This window comes from Balaenoptera borealis (assembly GCF_965194805.1).
Source record: "Balaenoptera borealis genome assembly, chromosome: X".
In the NCBI taxonomy this organism is placed as follows: Eukaryota; Metazoa; Chordata; class Mammalia; order Artiodactyla; family Balaenopteridae; genus Balaenoptera; species Balaenoptera borealis.
The window spans coordinates 18,461,892-18,479,847 of NC_138881.1; the positions used below are offsets into that span (position 1 = coordinate 18,461,892).

A 17,956-nucleotide genomic window follows, 5' to 3' on the forward strand; every position below is an offset into this window, starting at 1 on the left:
ATATATCCAACTCTTTAGTAAAACTTTCTTTAAAAGGGCAATGCTATACAATTTTGTCAGGAGTGGAAAAAATGAAATGCATATATAATAGGGCATTTTATAAAAAATATGTTCTTAGATCCCATAGTTTTCCATCCCAAATGTAAAATGAGTTTGTTGGTGCAAAATGTAATAACCAATAATTTCAAGACAACTAAGACTGAGTAGGAATATTCATTATTCTAACCTCTGAGTTTTTTGCTAAGATGGATGTTTGTGCTAATTTGCTTACATCCATGCTGTATTTCTAATAAACATGATTTTATAGTGGTTTTTACCAAAATAATTTTTTCTTCTTATCATGTACACAATACATTTTAAATACCTAAAAATGTGATAATTTAAATATTACAGTATGCAGATGACTCTAACAATGGGGATTTATGAGAATAGTCTCTGATGTAATTATTATAGATGGAGAAATCAGAGAGAATATGAAAATATTGATTAAGTGGAGAGATTAGATTTATAACAGATTTGAGGTAGAGAAAAATATGAATTCTGATAAGTAACTGTTGAGATAAAATTTTAGATTATTACAAACGCCTTTTGAATTTTCTTTTTACCTTTCTTGTCATTTGCTTTTCTGGGGAAGGTATTTTTGGTTGTCTTTATTGCTAAGAAATTCAGTTGTCAGAACCCCCAGAGTAGCTCCTTCTTGCCAGAGCTGTTAATGAGCAAATGATCCCAAATGTCAGGCTGGTATGCCAAGGAGGTGAGTAATAAGGCATTAACATTTAGAAGTTATAGAAGGGGGAAAATCAATATTGCAATTTTTTGTAATATTGTAAGTTCAGCCAGGAGAAGTAAGCAGAAGTCCATTTCAAGCTTCTATAATCATAAACAATGTTATAACGTGAGAGGAAGTAGTGTCTTTAAACTTTTAGCATAAGAATCACTCCTTTTATTACTCTACTCCCAACCCACACACATGCACTCATACACCCATTGTTGTACTCTTGTTGAAAAGAATTTATTATTTCACTCACTTCTGCAGATCAGTACCTCTTTTTCTCCCTCATTTAGTCTGGTGGGATATCATGATACTGGAGCTGATACTGAATGATATTTTTTTTAAAAAGTAATCTCACCAAAATCAAGACGGCAGTACTTAGAGGATAGTATATGAATCTAGTATGTGAATAAGAGTAGGGTGGAACTCTATAGAGCAAAAGTTTTCAAAGATCTATGTTACTGTTAATTTGAAAAAAATATATGTAAGTATTTATTTTAGATCAAATTTCCAAGAATTAAGGAGTTATGCCATTGACTGTCTACTTTTAGTCTACCTTAGTAGCAAGCTGGGCAGTAAATGCACAATTTGTATAGCATCAGAATTTACCGATCCTAGATCATGTTTGCTGATCAGCAACTTAGAAGAGGACATAGGGCAAAGTCCTTTGTTTACTTTGAGTAGGTTCTGATGGACTCAACATACTAAATGTATCTTTACAACTCCAGTCCCCCAGGTACAGGTACCCTTACCTGTTATTCCATCAGAATGTCCAGTTTGGAGAATTCAAGTCAAGTGCAATAGGCAGATGAAATAGTTTGCGTCGTGGAAGTATAATCAGCGTTCTGAAGACATTTTTACCACCCAGTCGCGTAAGTGGTTCAAGGTTCAGATGACATTGGAACTGCTTTTTAGAGTGCCTATCAGCTAGGAAAGAGAATGCCCTAATAGGGTTGGAAGGACCAGAGAGGAATCTATTGAAAGAAATAGGCAAGAAAACAACTGAAATGTAGTTGGTCCAAATTTACCTTTTCATTTCGACAGACCAGACATAGTCACAGTCGAAGTGCTGTGACACATAGGATTTACATGTTCACCCCATTGGCAGTTCTCATCACTGAGTTACTTCACACTGATTATCATCCAGACTGAATATCATCTATTGAATTTCATCCTTTTAATATAACCATGTAAGGTGGTGGTAGAGGTTGAAAATTCTCATAAATTAAAAATATGCATTGTTCATCTCTACATTATTGAGAGTAAAAAAGTCTCCAGCTACGTTGCCTCTGTAGCTATTTCATTTAGAAATGAGGATTTTAAAGAGATTATTTTAAAATAAGTAATTAATCATAAAATAGGTTGCAACAGCAACCCATTCTGCCAATAAGCTGCCATCTATCCACGTTGCTGAAAGTTATTTCAAAATAACTTTATCTATGAAATACATTACTTCATATTTAAATATTTTGAATATAAATATTTTAAAATATGGATGACTTAGGATGAAATGGTTTAAGACTTGATTTTAATGTTTTATAGGGAAAGAAAGAAACTTTTCCTCTACTCTGTTAGGTTCTTTACCTGGAGCCTGTGAACTAAACTGACAAATGACAGATTAACAGGAGAAAAGGCATATAAATTTTATTGTGTTAATTTAATTTTTATGTGCACAGAGGCCTTCATAGGAAAGAAATGAAGACCCAAAGAAGCACTTAGACCTGAGTTTTATACACCATTTTAACAAAGCATGATAAATTATGGAGAACTGACAAGATAACCGGAAAAGGGGTTTGGGCTTCTAGAGCGGTAAATTTTGGAAAAGTTTATATATGGGGAAACTAAAAGATAAGGGCTATTTTAGTAAGATTTGTTTGTGCAGACCCATCTTAATGCCAACTTCCTGTCTTCAAATGTTAAGGGTTGTTCTCCTGGTATGTAAGAGGAGAGGAGGAACACCTTCACAGTGGGAAATTTATGTCCTGCTTTAAGGCAGATAGGGGGATGGCCAAAGATCTTTCTATGTCTACTGCTTCTTAATTACCTTCAGCTAATCCTTAGGCCAAAATGGCATATTTTGAGGTGGCGTATTATGATCCCCTTCAAGTTTTTTTTTTTTTTTTTGAAGTTGGTTTTGTTTTGTTTAATTTATTTTTTATTGAAGTATAGTTGATGTACAATATTATGTAAGTTACAGATGTACACAGTATAGTGATTCACAATTTTTAAAGGTTATACTCCATTTATAGTTATTATAAAATATTGGCTATATTCCCTGTGTTGTACAGTATATCCTCATAGCTTATTTATTTTATACATAGTAGTTTGTACCTCTTAATCCCTACCCCTATATTGCCCCTCGCTCCTTCCCTCTCCCCACTGGTAACCACTAGTTTGTTCTCTATATCTGTGAGTCTGTTTCTTTTTTGTTATATTCGCTAGTTTGTTGTATTTTTTAGATTCCACATATAAGTGATATTATACAGTATGTCTTACTCTGTCTGACTTATTTGACTTAGCATAATGCCTCCAAGTCCATTCATGTTGCTACAAATGAAAATTTTTTTCTTTTTTATGGCTGAGTAGTATTCCATTGTATGTATATATACCACATCTTCTTATCCATTCATCTGTTGATGGACACTTAGATTGCTTCCATATCTTGGCAATTGTAGATAATGCTGCTATGAGCATTGGGGTGCATGAATCTTTTCGAATTAGTGTTTTTGGTTTTATTTGGATATATACCCAGGAGTGGAACTGCTGGGTCACATAGTAGTTCTAATTTTAGTTTTTTGAGAAACCTCCATACTGTTTTCCACAGTGGCTGTTTCAATTTACATTCCCACCAAGTGTACGAGGGTTCCATTTTCTGCACATCCTCACCAACATTTGTTATTTGTGTTCTTTTTGATGATAGCCATTCTGACAGGTGTGTGAGGTGATATTTTATTGTGGTATTGATTTGTATTTCCCTGATGCTTAGCAGTGTTGAGCATCTTTTCATGTGCCTGTTGGCCATCTGCATGTCCTCTTTGGAGAAATGTCTATTCAGGTCTTTTGCCCATTTTTTAATCAGGTTGCTTGTCTTTTTGATGTTGAGTTGTATGAGCTGTTTATGTATTTTGGATATTAACCCCTTATCGGGTCATATCATTTGCAAATATTTTCTACCATTCAGTAGGTTGTCTTTTCATTTTGTCAGTGGTTTCCTTTGCTATGCAAATGATTTTAAGTTTAATTAGGTCCCATTTGTTTATTTTTGCTTCTGTTTCATTTGCTTTAGGAGACTGATAAAAAAAAAATTTGCTATGATTTATGTCCAAGAGTGTTCTGCCTGTTTTCTTCTAGGAGTTTTATGGTTTCCAGTCTTACATTTAGGTCTTTAATTGTTTTGAGTTTATTTTTGTATATGGTGTTAGAGAATGTTCTAATTTCATTCTTTTACATGTAGCTGTCCAGTTTTCCCAGCACCACTTATTGAAGAGACTATCTGTTCTCCATTGTATGTTCTTGCCTCCTTTGTCATAGATAATTGACCGTAAGTGCATGGGTTTGTTTCTGGGCTCTCTATTCTGCTCCAGTCCTCTTCAGTTTTAAAGTCTATTGTAAGCATCAAAACTCAGCTGTTTTATATCATATATATATGTATATACACACATACATTCATATTTTAATGATCTTCTTTAAATTTGCCCTAAAATTCAAATATAATTTATTTTCTGTGTATTCCAAATATACTTATCAATTTAAATTAATATATCCATATAATATATATCATTAATGTAATTATACGTAGTATAATTACATATAATATACATTGTTAGGGTAATGGTATAATTACATTACAGTCGTATAATAGAATCTGTATATATGTATGTATGTGTGTATATATATATATATATATATATATATATATATATATACTAATAAAGTAGAGCTTTATTTTACTGATAATCTGTATAAACTATAAGATTATAAGACAGAAATGGGGAAGATACAACTATACCATGAACTCTTTGAGGTCAGACTGTCATCTTCGTATATTTATCCCTAACATTTGATATAGTATATATACCCATAGGCACCCATTAAATCCTTATTGAACCATGCATGTCTATAAAAATGAATTCCTCCCATTTTCTGTTTTAAAATCTGAAAGATGACATTTGGGATGACAATATAATCTGGCAGAATTCCATAGTACATTTTTCTGGTATATCTATAGATGCTTCATTGAAAATAAACTCGGGGTAAATTGAATTAACATATTAAGTACTTCTGTGACTATTAAATATAAAAGACCTTTTCAATTGTTGCTAATATATAAGCTTCAGTTAAAGGGTATTTTAGGTGTACCTTTATTTCAGATAGTGGTTTTAATGGAGACAGAAAAAGCCAGAGTGTGTGGTATACTCATAAGTCCTAAGTGCTCTCTAAGGTCATAATATAGTGGTAAGTAGTTTAAGATGAGATACTACTTTCATAAGGAAATACTCTGTCTCCCGTGAATCATACACAGAGAATGGAATTGTTATTTGGCAATTTAGAGGAACATTCTAATCTGCAAACAGTATTTCCTTATCTGTTTTGCCTGTAGCTAGGTTCACCAAATATTTTTATTTTACCTGGAATTTCTAATTAAAGATCTCCATAAGTGTTATAAGTATAATCACAAACTATATTACTTTTTGCTATTTATCACTTTATTTTGAAAAAGAATACTTTATTATTCATAAAATAAAAGACTTTCTAGTTCCTTCCCCCATGGTATTAAAAATAAGCAAACAAACAAATTTTTTAAAATCTGATATTCTGTCTATTTGAACTCCACCTTTACAAGAAAATAGGCCCTCAAAATTTGGACAGCTACCACTCAAGCCACAATTAAGTCTCTCTCTTGGTCCGAACATTCCGAACCTAGGTTTCAGCCCACTTTTTCCAAGACTTTCACTGAGAAAAGTAATTATCACCGACGGTCAACTCCTGGTGTTAGATACTCCTGTTTTACAAAAAGAAAAACTTAAATCTGAACACATACATTTAGAAGAAGGGGGAGATCCAGATAATTGTGATAAATTAGATTTTTTTCAAAAGCACACAAAACAGTTCTACTCTCCCAGGAGCTCCACGTGTGTTACTATTGACAGGCTTGGATGTCTACCTTGTTATCTGCAAGCAGCTTAAGACCAGTTGTCAGTGGCTTTGCCCTTAAATTTGCCCTCAAGCTCACGGATAATGGAAGTGGAGTATATGGATCCAGTGTTCTCTTAGAACTCAGAAGTAGGAATCTTTGAAAATGCTGTTCTGGCTTAAGCACTTCTTATTTCCATTTTCATATATTTTCTTCTATTTCATTCAATAAGGAAGACATTTTTTTTTTACCTATTTTGTATTCAAACTTAATCATTCTCCTGCAAATGTTTGTGCCTCCATCCTTACCCTATAATCTAATCGTCAGGATTTGATTGAAGGATCATCAGCCCTTCCTAGCAGGTACACTATTAGAAGCCTGATTACCTTTCTAAAACTTATGTTTCTAGAATTTCTATTTCTGCTTATTATTTGAGTGGAAAGAGTCTTAAATTCATAAGACAAAAAGGGAAAGAAACATTCTTCTCAACATATCCTACATAGATTCAGTCCTTAAAGAGCTTGCATGAGAAGTGGATCAACACTGGAAGAAGTCATCCTATACATGACTCAACATGGCATTACATCTGGGTGCACCATTCAGGTCTCGAGGGGTTTAGTAACAGGGAAACAGGATCTTTTTCTTTCTGTCTGGCCTGGTGGCCTCACAATTGGGGGTTTCAGTGATGAATGGAAGCTCAATAAATATTTAAGTAAAATGCCAAACAGAAGCATTACTGATTTTCTTGGGGTAGCATAGATATGTTGCTGTTGTTTCAAAATGTACTTGATTAAAAGCTTGGTAAATAGTGAGGTATATTTTAATAGCAGGAAGTAGGAAATATTTTTTATAGTCAGGATATTGACCAAAAGAAAACAAAACAATCAAGAGCCATATAATTTAATTTTTAGGGTCTTTAAGAAACATGCAATTTCCACTGGTCCTTTAAAAAAAAACAGGCATAAAATTAGTCTGTCACTATAATAAGTAATTTTAGCTGGTTTGAATGTTTTGACTATTTGAGTAGGGATAAATGAAGTTGTCAGCTACAAAGGAGAAGAGTAGAAATAGGGAGAGAGAGAATGCCCAGTGAAAACACAAAGGGAGAGAAAAGGAGAGTGTTGAGAACCAGAAAGGAACTTGCAAAAATTTAAAGACACATAAATATAAGATTCACGGAAGTCAAAGATAGGCTTTCATCAAACAGTATCTTTATGAAGTGGGTTTTTGTGTTTTAGAGATTTCATGTAGATTAGCCATACACCAGTCCATCATATCTGACCCTCCTGGCCTGCCCATGCTGTTCATACTTGGGATTCAGAATGCACACACCAAGACGTAGAGTTGATTCAACGGGCTGGAGTCTGGAAGTATCTGTATATTTGTTCTGTTTGCCTCAAAAATAAAGAGGAACTATTTAATGCTACCTAAAAGCATAGCTTGAAAGAATTTATTCAAGCAGTTTACCACGGCCTCTTTCATTTTGCTGTATTCTAAGTAGACCTGGATATTTCCATCAGATTCCTCAGCAAAACCTTGAAATCATTTGAGTTACATAATACAATGTTATACCGGTGACGAGACTAAAAATAAAGCCCTATGTGACTTGCCCAACTACAAAGGCTTCTGACTTACAGACTACTTATATGTGTAATACAAAAAATTGGCATCACTCCAACCAGCCCTCACAATGTGACTGGCCTAAAGCAGGAGGTCTCAAACTGCAGTGGGCACAAGAATCACCTGGGTTGCTTGCTTAAAATGCAGATTCCTGAGTTCCACACCCAGAAATCCTGATTGAGTAGATTAAGTGTAGGGCCCAGGAATCTGTATTTAACAAGCCAGCCTCTGCCCCTGAGATTTGGTAGCCAGTGGTCCTGACCACTGCTAGTTGAAGAGACACCTTGCTGAAGAGAGTTATCTTCTCTTATGTTAGTACATACAGACTAGGAAATACCTGTAGTCACTCTGAAATAGCATTCCACCCCCCACCATCCTGCACTTTGGCAAGGCCTCAACTGAGGAGGTGTTTCCAGTCTCTTGAAGTAGAATTTACCAATCCTATACAGTGTCTTTAAATGTAACTAAACGTGACTTAGTTACCAAGGCTCTAGTTCAGGTTTAGTATGGGTTAAGTGCACTAGAAATTAAACCATTCATGTGACATTGTTTCTGAGGCGGAAATGTTTGAATTGCATAGATAAACCAGAAACAGCTTAAATTTAGGAATGACCTTGTGCCCAGCATTAGATTGCCTCCGATTTTGCAGTTTGAAGTTCCATAACCTTATGAAACAAAGTAGTAGAATCCAGAGCTAGCATTCCAGTATTATAATTTTCTAAAAAATGAGATGTTATCTTTTGTTTCATTTGACCTACCTACGAAGATTGCTTAGTTCCCAGCCCCTTTTCTGCAAAAGAAGGTTATGATATGATAAACAAAAATTAGTTCTGCTGATTTCTGGACCAAGCTGCATCCTATTTTCTAAATACTGTGCTATGGGCAGCACACTCCCTTCCCATTTTCTGAGGGAGCTAGTAATGAACAAGATGCTGTCTCTGTTCCCTCTCCCATTTTGTTCCTTCTTCTTGATGTAACTCAAAAGGTACTACAGGATGTAGCAGATAAAGATCTGCCCTAGGCTAGAAAGTAAAAATATCACTGATTTGTGCCTGGTGACAATATTTGCATTCCTCAAAATCCAAAATAAAATGAACTAAAAGAGACTAGTTTATTTTAGCCCAATTGTTCTTAGTGTCCCAGGTCATTCAGAAATTTTATTCTCTTCTAGTTCTTAATTCCTTGGAATGTGGCTTGTGCGCAGGTATCAAGTCACCCTTTCATCACGTTGACCCTGTGAAGCTTTTCACTTCTCTTCACTTTGTGTTGGTCAGCATTCGGCCACTTCCTTGGAGCCACGCTAGCTGGGCTTTTCTATCTCACCAGTTAGCACCTGGTAGCATGTGAATCAGGGTAGTTAGATAGAAGGTAGACCAGAAAACTTTTCCTCATACTTCTTGATTGGATGAATTTGAGGAAAGATCTTGTATAGAACTACAGTTTAATTTTCTTGAAAGACTGATCATTTTACATGTGTGTGGAGAATACTATTAACATAAACTTTTCTGATTAAAATTATAGATAAGCATATACAGGTACAGAGGCAGGAAAAGATGTATCTGCACTGTGTATTATTTTGTATACATAAGATTGGCGTTTCCAGATAACCAAGCTTAAAACAAAAAGTGTCCAATTTTTGGCCAAGTAGACTTGCATGCCAACAGAAAGACATTATGGTATTAAAACCATATGCAATTCTAGCCATATTTTTCTCTTTTCTCTTCATGGGTATTGCATGATGGTGTTTCTAATACAAATACTAATATGCTTTGGAAATAATGGCACTCGCAGGTCTTTCATCATATTGTATCACTGCTTTATCATATTAGGCTAATACACTGCGAGAGTTGGTAGAACCTCTCCATGCCAAATCGGATCCACTTCTGTTGGCACTCAACCCATTGGACTCACAGATTGATAAGCTAATGTTTAGAGAATTTAGATCGGAGAGAGTCGGCACGACGCAGACTCAACATCAACCTCTTGCAAGCAACTAAAATGGCCTCGTCCTTGCTGTTTATAACAGAAAACAGACTTTTAAAAGCTTAGATCATCAAGTGTTTTGGATTGGGGGCCTCCCTAAAGGGATATTAAGAGGGGCAGGCCACTCTTAAGAAGAATGCGAGCTTTCTCCACTGGGACTAGCATAAGATCAAAGCCAATCAAGATGGAGCACAGTGACAGAAAACTGCTGTTTCTGTGGGAGAACAGAGGGGAAGGGTATTATTGACTGGGGAAGGGCTCAGTTGTGTTCTCCTGACACAGGAAAGGAGAGGGATCAGCTCCAATAACTAGAAAACCCTGGCTGTTTAATGGACTCTTCGGTGGCCTCTTTAAGGCAAAGCAGAGAAAGCAAATTCTGTGTATTAAGTGTATTTTGCATTTTTAAAACTTGACGTGCTGTATTGTACTAAATTAAGTGTAATCTATTAAGGCAAGGTATACACAACCTGCTCTGAAACTTACTATGTTTATTCTATTATAAAGTGTATTCAGGTGCAACACAGAGACTGCTTTCGGTGACACTAATGAAGAAAATTCCACATGCCAGGCTTTATTAGATTCCTCAGCTAAAATCCTAACTTTCTCCTTATTTCTTGGCACTTGTATACAAATGGTGTTGCCTCATAGGACAGGCATGAGCTATTCTTTTCTGTAAAATTTTCCAAATCTATAGGCTGTGGTTTTCACTTTTGAAAAAGTATTTTGTCTGGTTGTCTTTCAAACTAGCTTCAGATATTATTTAATACTATGTAACTGGGTCACTTATGGCTCAATATTGCTTATTTTTCTTCTGTAGTGGATGTGAAATTTCCTTTAGTTGGATAAGATACTCTGTAATAATTTCAATGCTAATTAATGGATATTTCATACTGTGCAATGAACAGATAATTTAACATTGTATTTGAAAATGTTTTTTTTTCTTCCTGTCGCCACAGTGTGTAGTATTGCATAATGTGAATACTTGTAAAAATATAAATTACGTAAAAATAAAAATATGGCCAATTGGTATCAGATCTTTTTAGATAGCTAAATAATTTGCTAAGTATGCTTGATAGTAAATATCTTTCTAAAGAGAAGTAATCTATGCTTCTTTCTCACAAATGGAATTTGTGTTGTGAATAAAATCACATTGATCTGCCTTACAGTTTCCTCTGTGCTCTAACCATTTTAATGTGTTTTTTTAAGTATATATAAAAATGATGGTTCTGGTATATAGAAATGCATCAAAAAGCATTTTGTTGGCATTTAATATTAGTGGGATTGTCTTGGGTCGTCCTCCCTGTTTAAGTCATAGTAAAATTTTATGATATGAAGAATTTTAGTTTTTTCTCATTAAAGAATATGGGGACTCCACATTAATTTTTAAATATGATCATCTCTTAGCTTTGTTTTTAAACTGTCCCCTTTATGAATTCCTGCCTAAGAACCAGGTACCTTGACCTCCATGTCTCTATTAGTTAAGTTTTCTAAATTCTGTGGGCAAATATAGAATCTGTCATTTATGTTTGAGATTGTCCTTCAAAGAACCTTCCCTTTGGGACAAGAAATCAATGCCAGGGACACCAAGATTTTGCCATCTGAACTATTTGTCATAAAAACTACCGTAATACCCTGAAAATGCAATCACTGTCATATATTTGTGGCATTAAACAACATAATTCGGCAGAAATTACATGCTTAGAGAATGAAATGTAGAATAAGCTTCAGCTCTGTGTCTTTTGTTAACTCTTTATGGAAGTAAGCTTTACTGTTGTGCAGAAGGAATTGACAGACACTGGTATGGGCTGTACTTAATTTTGGTGAAGCACAAGGTCATTCGTACAGGGATGGGTTTCACATGTTCTTCTGTAAAAATACACTTAGCAATATTGGTGGACTCACTCAAGCTGTCCTTTCAAAAGAAGGGTTTTTTCCTCAATTTTTTTCATCAGAGAAATTATTGTTATTTTGCCTAAAAGAAAATAAACCAATTACTTCTAATTATGAAAAGGGTAGTTGATTACAGAGTGACAAGTAAAAGCCAGGTTTTAGAATCTTACGCTTTTTTTCTGATATAACAAACTGCCCTCCCCCAGTTTTACAATGCAAGGCATAGCTAGTTGACTTATATAAAAACATGAATTAAAGAGAGCGAATCTTTAATTATAAAACAATTCAAATTACAGTGTAAACTCCTGAATACATAATCATCTTTAGCATAAAACCTACAAACATTAAACCTATCTACATTAAACCCATTAAAACTTTAATTGTCACCTTACATATAAATAAGTTGTTCATTATGGTGCACTGGTAAATTAGTATTCACAGAAAGTAGTCCCATGTCTCAATACAAATGTTAATTGCCTTTCATGGCGAGAATAGTGCTCCACATACGTGATGCCATTCGCCTGGAAGCCTTGGAGCACTCTGTGGCCGTACAAGACCGAATGCCTCTCACACTTGACTGGTGACTAATGCTACTATGTCCAGCCTTCTCTCCACTTGTGACTTAGCCTTTCCCAACCTTCTGTGCTCATTACCCAGCTGTGTTGTGGAAGGAACAACTGTTTCCACGAGGACATCATTGTCCAATTTTAAAAGAGCACAGTTCCCTTCCAAAACATGTACCAGAACTGATTATTCATTGTTGGCTTGGTTCTTCAAGAGCCCAGTTGGTATACTCGTTTTGTTTTGTTTTGTTTTCATTTTTTCTCTCCTTCCACACTATCATTGCAGAGGCAGGGAAACAGCAAGGACACCAGAATGACATTTTAGGTCGCCACATTTGTATTCTGCTCTCCTTAATTTTCACCAAAGAAACATAAATGAAATTACACAAGAGACTAGCGTACAAATTACACAGTCACCTGGTAGGGAGCCCTCTTTGGAGTACTTAGTGTCTAGAGTAGAGAAAACCATCACTCAGTTTAAACGTTGGGTGCATGAGACACCATGCCAGGTAGAAGATTGGGAAATGCAAAGGAGAGCGAGGCATATACGCTCAGGGGAAGTCACAGTCTAAGTCTCTGAAGGAGGGTTCACATGGGGTGAGGTACAGGAAGAAAAAAATTGGGATTTCTCCTCAGGCTTCATATCTCATTTTCTCGAATTTCTTTTCTGTGTCTATCTTATAATAGGCATATCTATTAATATAGAGTAATACGTATATGTAAGTTATCAACAGAAGTGTTTTAACTGGTGAGGGTGTACAATCAAAAAAGTTTAATAACCACTGGGCATGAATGTAAGGAAATACATCAACCAAACACCTCGTAGTATTTGAAGAAATGCATTATCATCTGCTAATAAGCCATTTGCAAGAAAGTTCCAACCAACTGTTACTTTGCATTGGCTAATCTTTGGGCTTTTCTTTATCACTACGTGGAGGTCATATGCAACCTGCAAGAACCAGACAACGAACTGTTGTGATGCTCAGCGTATTTCTAGTCTCACAGTGTTTCATGGTGTAGCTAGAGTATAAATGAAACCAGAAAGAGGATCTTCTTCCAGCCCTGCCACTTATGACACAGCCAGAAATGACCCTCCCTTGGCTCAGAGTACAAGTTATCAATAACTTCACTGTGATCCTCAAATCTGTCAATGAAATTTTATATAGTAAAGAGAACCTTATATGTTCTCTTCGCTTTAATAAAATTGGAATAGAAAAGCGTGTCATCTGACGCAGGACTAATTTACATGTTGTAAATGTAAATATAATTTGAGAGGGAATTTACTCCTTCATAGCCCCAGAATTCCTGAATAAGTTAGATACAAATTAAAATTTCATTGTAGCTGTGATACACTTCCTCAGTAGGAATCACAGAAGGTTCCTCTGTATGTCCTGTGGTTTGCATGTGGTCTTCAACACTTTGCCAACTTGCAGAAAACATTCATTCAAATTACAAACGAGCTGGGTTTGGGCCAGTGCTCCAAGGGCTGAACTGGCACGTTGAAAGAAAGTCAATCAGGAAGCAGACCTGACCGAGTGCTTGCCTCCTCTTCCAAAGCAAGCCTCTTCTAGAAGAAGAAAAGCAAGGGTTTAAAAGAGAGAGAAACCAGAAGAGAAGTGAGAAGGAGACGAAGAAGAAGAGGGCAAAAAGAGAAGATAAAGGTGCTTTCACATTTTCAGTTGCAGCGGTAGCCCCAATTGACTTAATTGGTATTCATCTGAGAAAAAAAAATGAAGGAAACCAATTGAAAATTATAAAAGAAAATAAAGGTCTGTTTTCGTCTTGAATGTTGAGTTCTGTGTTGTTTTGACTGTTGAGCACAGTGAATCAGATTTATAATGTGACTCTGCCGCTCACTCCCCCTTCTTTGAAAAGAAAAGGACCCTTTGTCAAGTCTTAAAATGTTAAGTAATTGGTGGCATTTTGTGGTAGCCTGGCATCTCAATCCTTCATCCTTCCTCATCCCACTACTGTGTCTTGTGTTGCATATGTGTATGATGTGTAGGGGTGGGGGAAGGGGGCCTGACTTATCTCTAATATCTCTATTCCATTACTCTACTTGGAAATGTTTCTGTGTTCCGTCTCATTGTGATTCCCTGTTCAAATGTGCTGCCCAGAGATAAATCCATACTCGATTCTTCTTATAGCTGTCAAACCAGGTTCTTTGTAGAATTATGTTGTCCTTTGGTTGAACGCTTTTTCCCCCCTTAATGGCAAGAAGGAAAAAAAACTTCCAGTTTTTAGCTATGTTTGTCACTTTTTATATTAAAGCTTTACTTACACTTCTAGAAGTAAAACTACATTGAAATTTTATTTAAAAATCAAGCATCTGGCTCAGTATTCCACAAACTATAAGAATTGAGGAGAAAGAAAACTGGGTAAGAATATTTTTTCAACAAAATATATACTCCCTACAGTGTTAGGTAATATGGAAGAAGGTTATCTTAAAATAAAAGTTTACTATGTGAAAATACTTCTGCCTCCTTTAAATCCTAAAACTATAATCTGAATCCCTTTTTTCTTTACCTTCCTTCAAGAACTGAAAAACTAATAATACATTAGGCTACCTGATACCTAGACTACTATAATTCACATCTGTTAGGCCTACCATTTCTCTCCCACCCTCTGCTCTATGAAATTACATCTGGCTTAAGATGCAGTCTTGCCTTGGGGCAGAAAGAATGGTAACTACTAAATAATTCCTCAGGATTCTTTCCTGGCCTATGATTTTATGAAATGGAATTATGCTGTTCAAAAGTATCCTTGTTTTTACAACTCCATTTAGTTACTCTGAATGACGTTATAATTTTGTGCCTTTCTGGCTCCAAACCATTCTCGGTTAAAATTCCTTATCTCATTTCAATCTTCTTAGCCCACAAGGCAGTTCCTCCTTTTTACAGTCCTCTGTCCCCCCACCCCTCAAAATCCTCTAGGTGTTGCAAACATTGAAGGATGAGCCAACAGAGAATTAAAACGCTGTTTAAAGGGATTTTTGTATTTTTAGATTATAGTTCTAACTTAGATATATGATTAGGAAGTTAAAATTTGTTATAGAGGAATTAGTGATAGCAGGTGCTGATAACAAAGAACTTTCTAATAGGAGGATTCAACAATCATACTTACCAATAGTTGCCAACCTCAGCAGCAGAGCCAAAAATTGAATATGAAACTTAAATGAAGTTACTTTTTCATCCTAAAGATGATCCCCTCAAGTTAAGGTACTGTGTTGGTGGGCTTTGGGGGCAGTTTTAGGTATACTCTTTAAAAAAGTTTTTTTTAGAATGCTGCATTTTAAGCAAGTGTCACAAATTCATTAACACCTACTGTTAAATACACAGCTCAAATGATTCCTGACAAAATTGGCAGTCTAGAATTCTTGTTAAAATCATGGATTCTGGAGCCAGACTGCCCAGTCGGAATTCTAGCTCTACCACTTACTAAATGTGACCTTGAGCAAGGTACTTCCCTGCTATAAAATGAAAATCAAATAGATCTAGTTCTAGTACTGCTGTGAGGATTAAATGAGATCATGAATGTTAAGCATTTACCCTACTGCCCGGCACTTACAAATGTTAACTACATTATTACCAATTAGGGCATCTTTTTTTTTTTTAACTATGACAGAAAGCCTAAAATATTTACATGGACCATGGTGGAATGAACAACATTCCATATTTACTTCTTGGGCCAATGTAATTAGTATTCCTCAAAAGGACTCTTAAGCTCTCTATTAAAGGAAATGTGATATAACCCTAATCCTATCTCCCAATCCAAGCAAAATCCAAGTTCATCTTTGTTTATCATTGAGAAAGATATGACATCAGTATATTCAGACAATTCAAGAATAATATGGGAGTTTTTTGATTTGTTCAAATAGATCTAAGATCCTTTCCTGAACCAGTCTCTAATTTTTTTTTTCTCAAAAATATTTAATTGGAGTGTTTTCTTCCCAGGTCTTTCAAATGTTAAGTAGCTTCTTTTAGTACATGCCAGATTTTTGCTTACATCTGCATATAAACATTCCCATATCTCATTCTAATTAAAGCATTATTATTGATGATAACTTATGATCATTTACTATATTTACAATGTGGCAGGCATTACTATGGCAGTCACACGAAACCTAATAATCCTCTACGGCACACTATTAGAAGATTTTTACAATGATATATACTCCAGTGAATGCCATTCCATCTTATGAAGTCTGGAAAAATGTAAAAATCAGTTCACTCAGTATTGCTAAACCAGGAGAGCTCTGTTACTTAGCACTTCTATGCTTATCAGTATAATGATAAGGGATATTCACTAATGTTTTAAAATATTAAATTACGTGCAGGATTGTTTCTGTGTTGTGTACCTTTTGTACTCTAATTCTTTGAACTTAATGGACTCAAGATATGTACAGTGATTTGCTACTAAGAGAATATTTTCTTAATCAAAGCATCCTATTAATTGATCATTCTAAAACAATTGGCTGCCTGTAGCTAGTCTTACCCAGTATAACTAGCAACTGTGGGTTTGGTGGGGTTTGTTGTTGTTTTTTTTTTTTTTAATGTAAGAGAGTGTTTTCCCAATCATTCATTATCCTGTTTTTCAGATTTTTTTTTTTAGTAGATTTTTGGAGTGTCAAATAACTGTTTATTACACTGGATTTATTTCTCTCTTATTTTTTTTTTTTTTTGGACATTGCAGGTGAAAGTAGGGAAGAAAAGTTAGGAGACTCTTTGCAAGATTTATATAGGGCATTGGAGCAAGCCAGTCTGTCACCACTGGGAGAACATCGCATTTCAACCAAGATGGAATACAAGCTATCATTTATAAAGAGATGTAATGATCCTGTGATGAATGAAAAACTACACAGGCTAAGAATTCTCAAAAGCACTTTAAAGGTAAGATATGAAATGGAAGGAGAAATTCCTTTTAAGAGATTCATTCCTGAACTCAAAGTGGATTATCAGATACTCCAGGGGACAAAATACAAAATGGCGGGGGGTGGGGGGAGCGGAGGATAAACATACCGAATGCGAAGCCGAAGCCGAGCTGTTTCTTTAGCGTAATAAGTGTATTTGGCCAAAAGGAAATAATGTTAACTTTTTATTAACATCTCAAAGCACTGACTAAATGTTATATGACTTAGTTCTAGGAGAAAACAGGACGTAATTAATTTTTTTTCCAAAAATGCAGGGCTGGTGTTATTCCTCAGCCTTTTGTTTTCCTAAGATAAATATGCCATGTCATGGAATTAATATAGTTACTAAAAGAACACAGCATGCATGCAGAATGCAATAGTGGGTGCTTAAATTGTTTGAGATATTTTGTGAATATCTCCTGCAGCACATTTGGAGTAAAGCCACCGTGATTCATGTTCCATGTAGAAATTTTATAATTGTTCTGTATACACCATCAGTTCCCAACTCACATGTTACTTTCTTATTATACATTTCCATAAGCGTTTACATAGCCTCCAGTCTTCTTATGCCACCCCCAGATTGGGGAGGAGGTGGTGAGGAAAGGGAAACAGAGGCAGGAAGTTGAAGAAGGAGCCAGAAGAGTCAGCCCCCTCACTGTGTGTGTATCAGGGGAGAGGGCGTGCCATACACACTCTCCCTAAGCAGACCCTGCACCCTGGAAAACTCAAAAACAGAAAAGAAATGTCATACAGACTTTGTGACGCAGTAATTTCAGGAAACAAAAGGTCAAAGAGCTCCTTTGGGAAATATTGCAGATCTGTAGTATGCTGCTGAGGTCTTGTGATTTTTGAAACAGAGGTGAATACCAAAGAGATAAACAAAATAGGAAATGCATGATTTGAAAACATTTCTGGTAGCAGGCAGCCAAGTTTTCAGTCAATTAGCTTTCAGTTGGTATTCATGCGAATACTATTGCAAATCCATGGGATAATTTAATGGCCTATTGGTAACCAAGACCAGAATTTTTAAAAGAACTATAATATTCATAAGAATAATTCCAGTGCCCAATTCTAGTCCAAAGATA

At 35.5% G+C, this 17,956-nt stretch overlaps 1 protein-coding gene and 1 long non-coding RNA gene across 6 annotated transcripts in view; one reads left to right on the top strand and one right to left on the bottom strand.

Annotated features, from left to right (window-relative positions):
* Positions 1-17,956, top strand: part of CNKSR2 (connector enhancer of kinase suppressor of Ras 2) — a 263,636-nt gene that overhangs the window by 242,533 nt on the left and 3,147 nt on the right. For 4 of the 5 annotated variants that reach the window (XM_082375497.1, XM_082375498.1, XM_082375499.1 and 1 more), the window contains one exon: positions 16,655-16,851. In XM_082375497.1, coding sequence (XP_082231623.1) covers positions 16,655-16,851 — 197 coding nt within the window. Of the gene's footprint in view, positions 1-9,355; positions 14,980-16,654; positions 16,852-17,956 lie in introns of those variants that run through there. The other variant, XM_082375501.1, reaches the window with a different exon arrangement.
* Positions 1-17,956, bottom strand: part of LOC309619973 — a 116,813-nt gene that overhangs the window by 60,753 nt on the left and 38,104 nt on the right. The gene's annotated exons all lie outside the window — the stretch shown is intronic.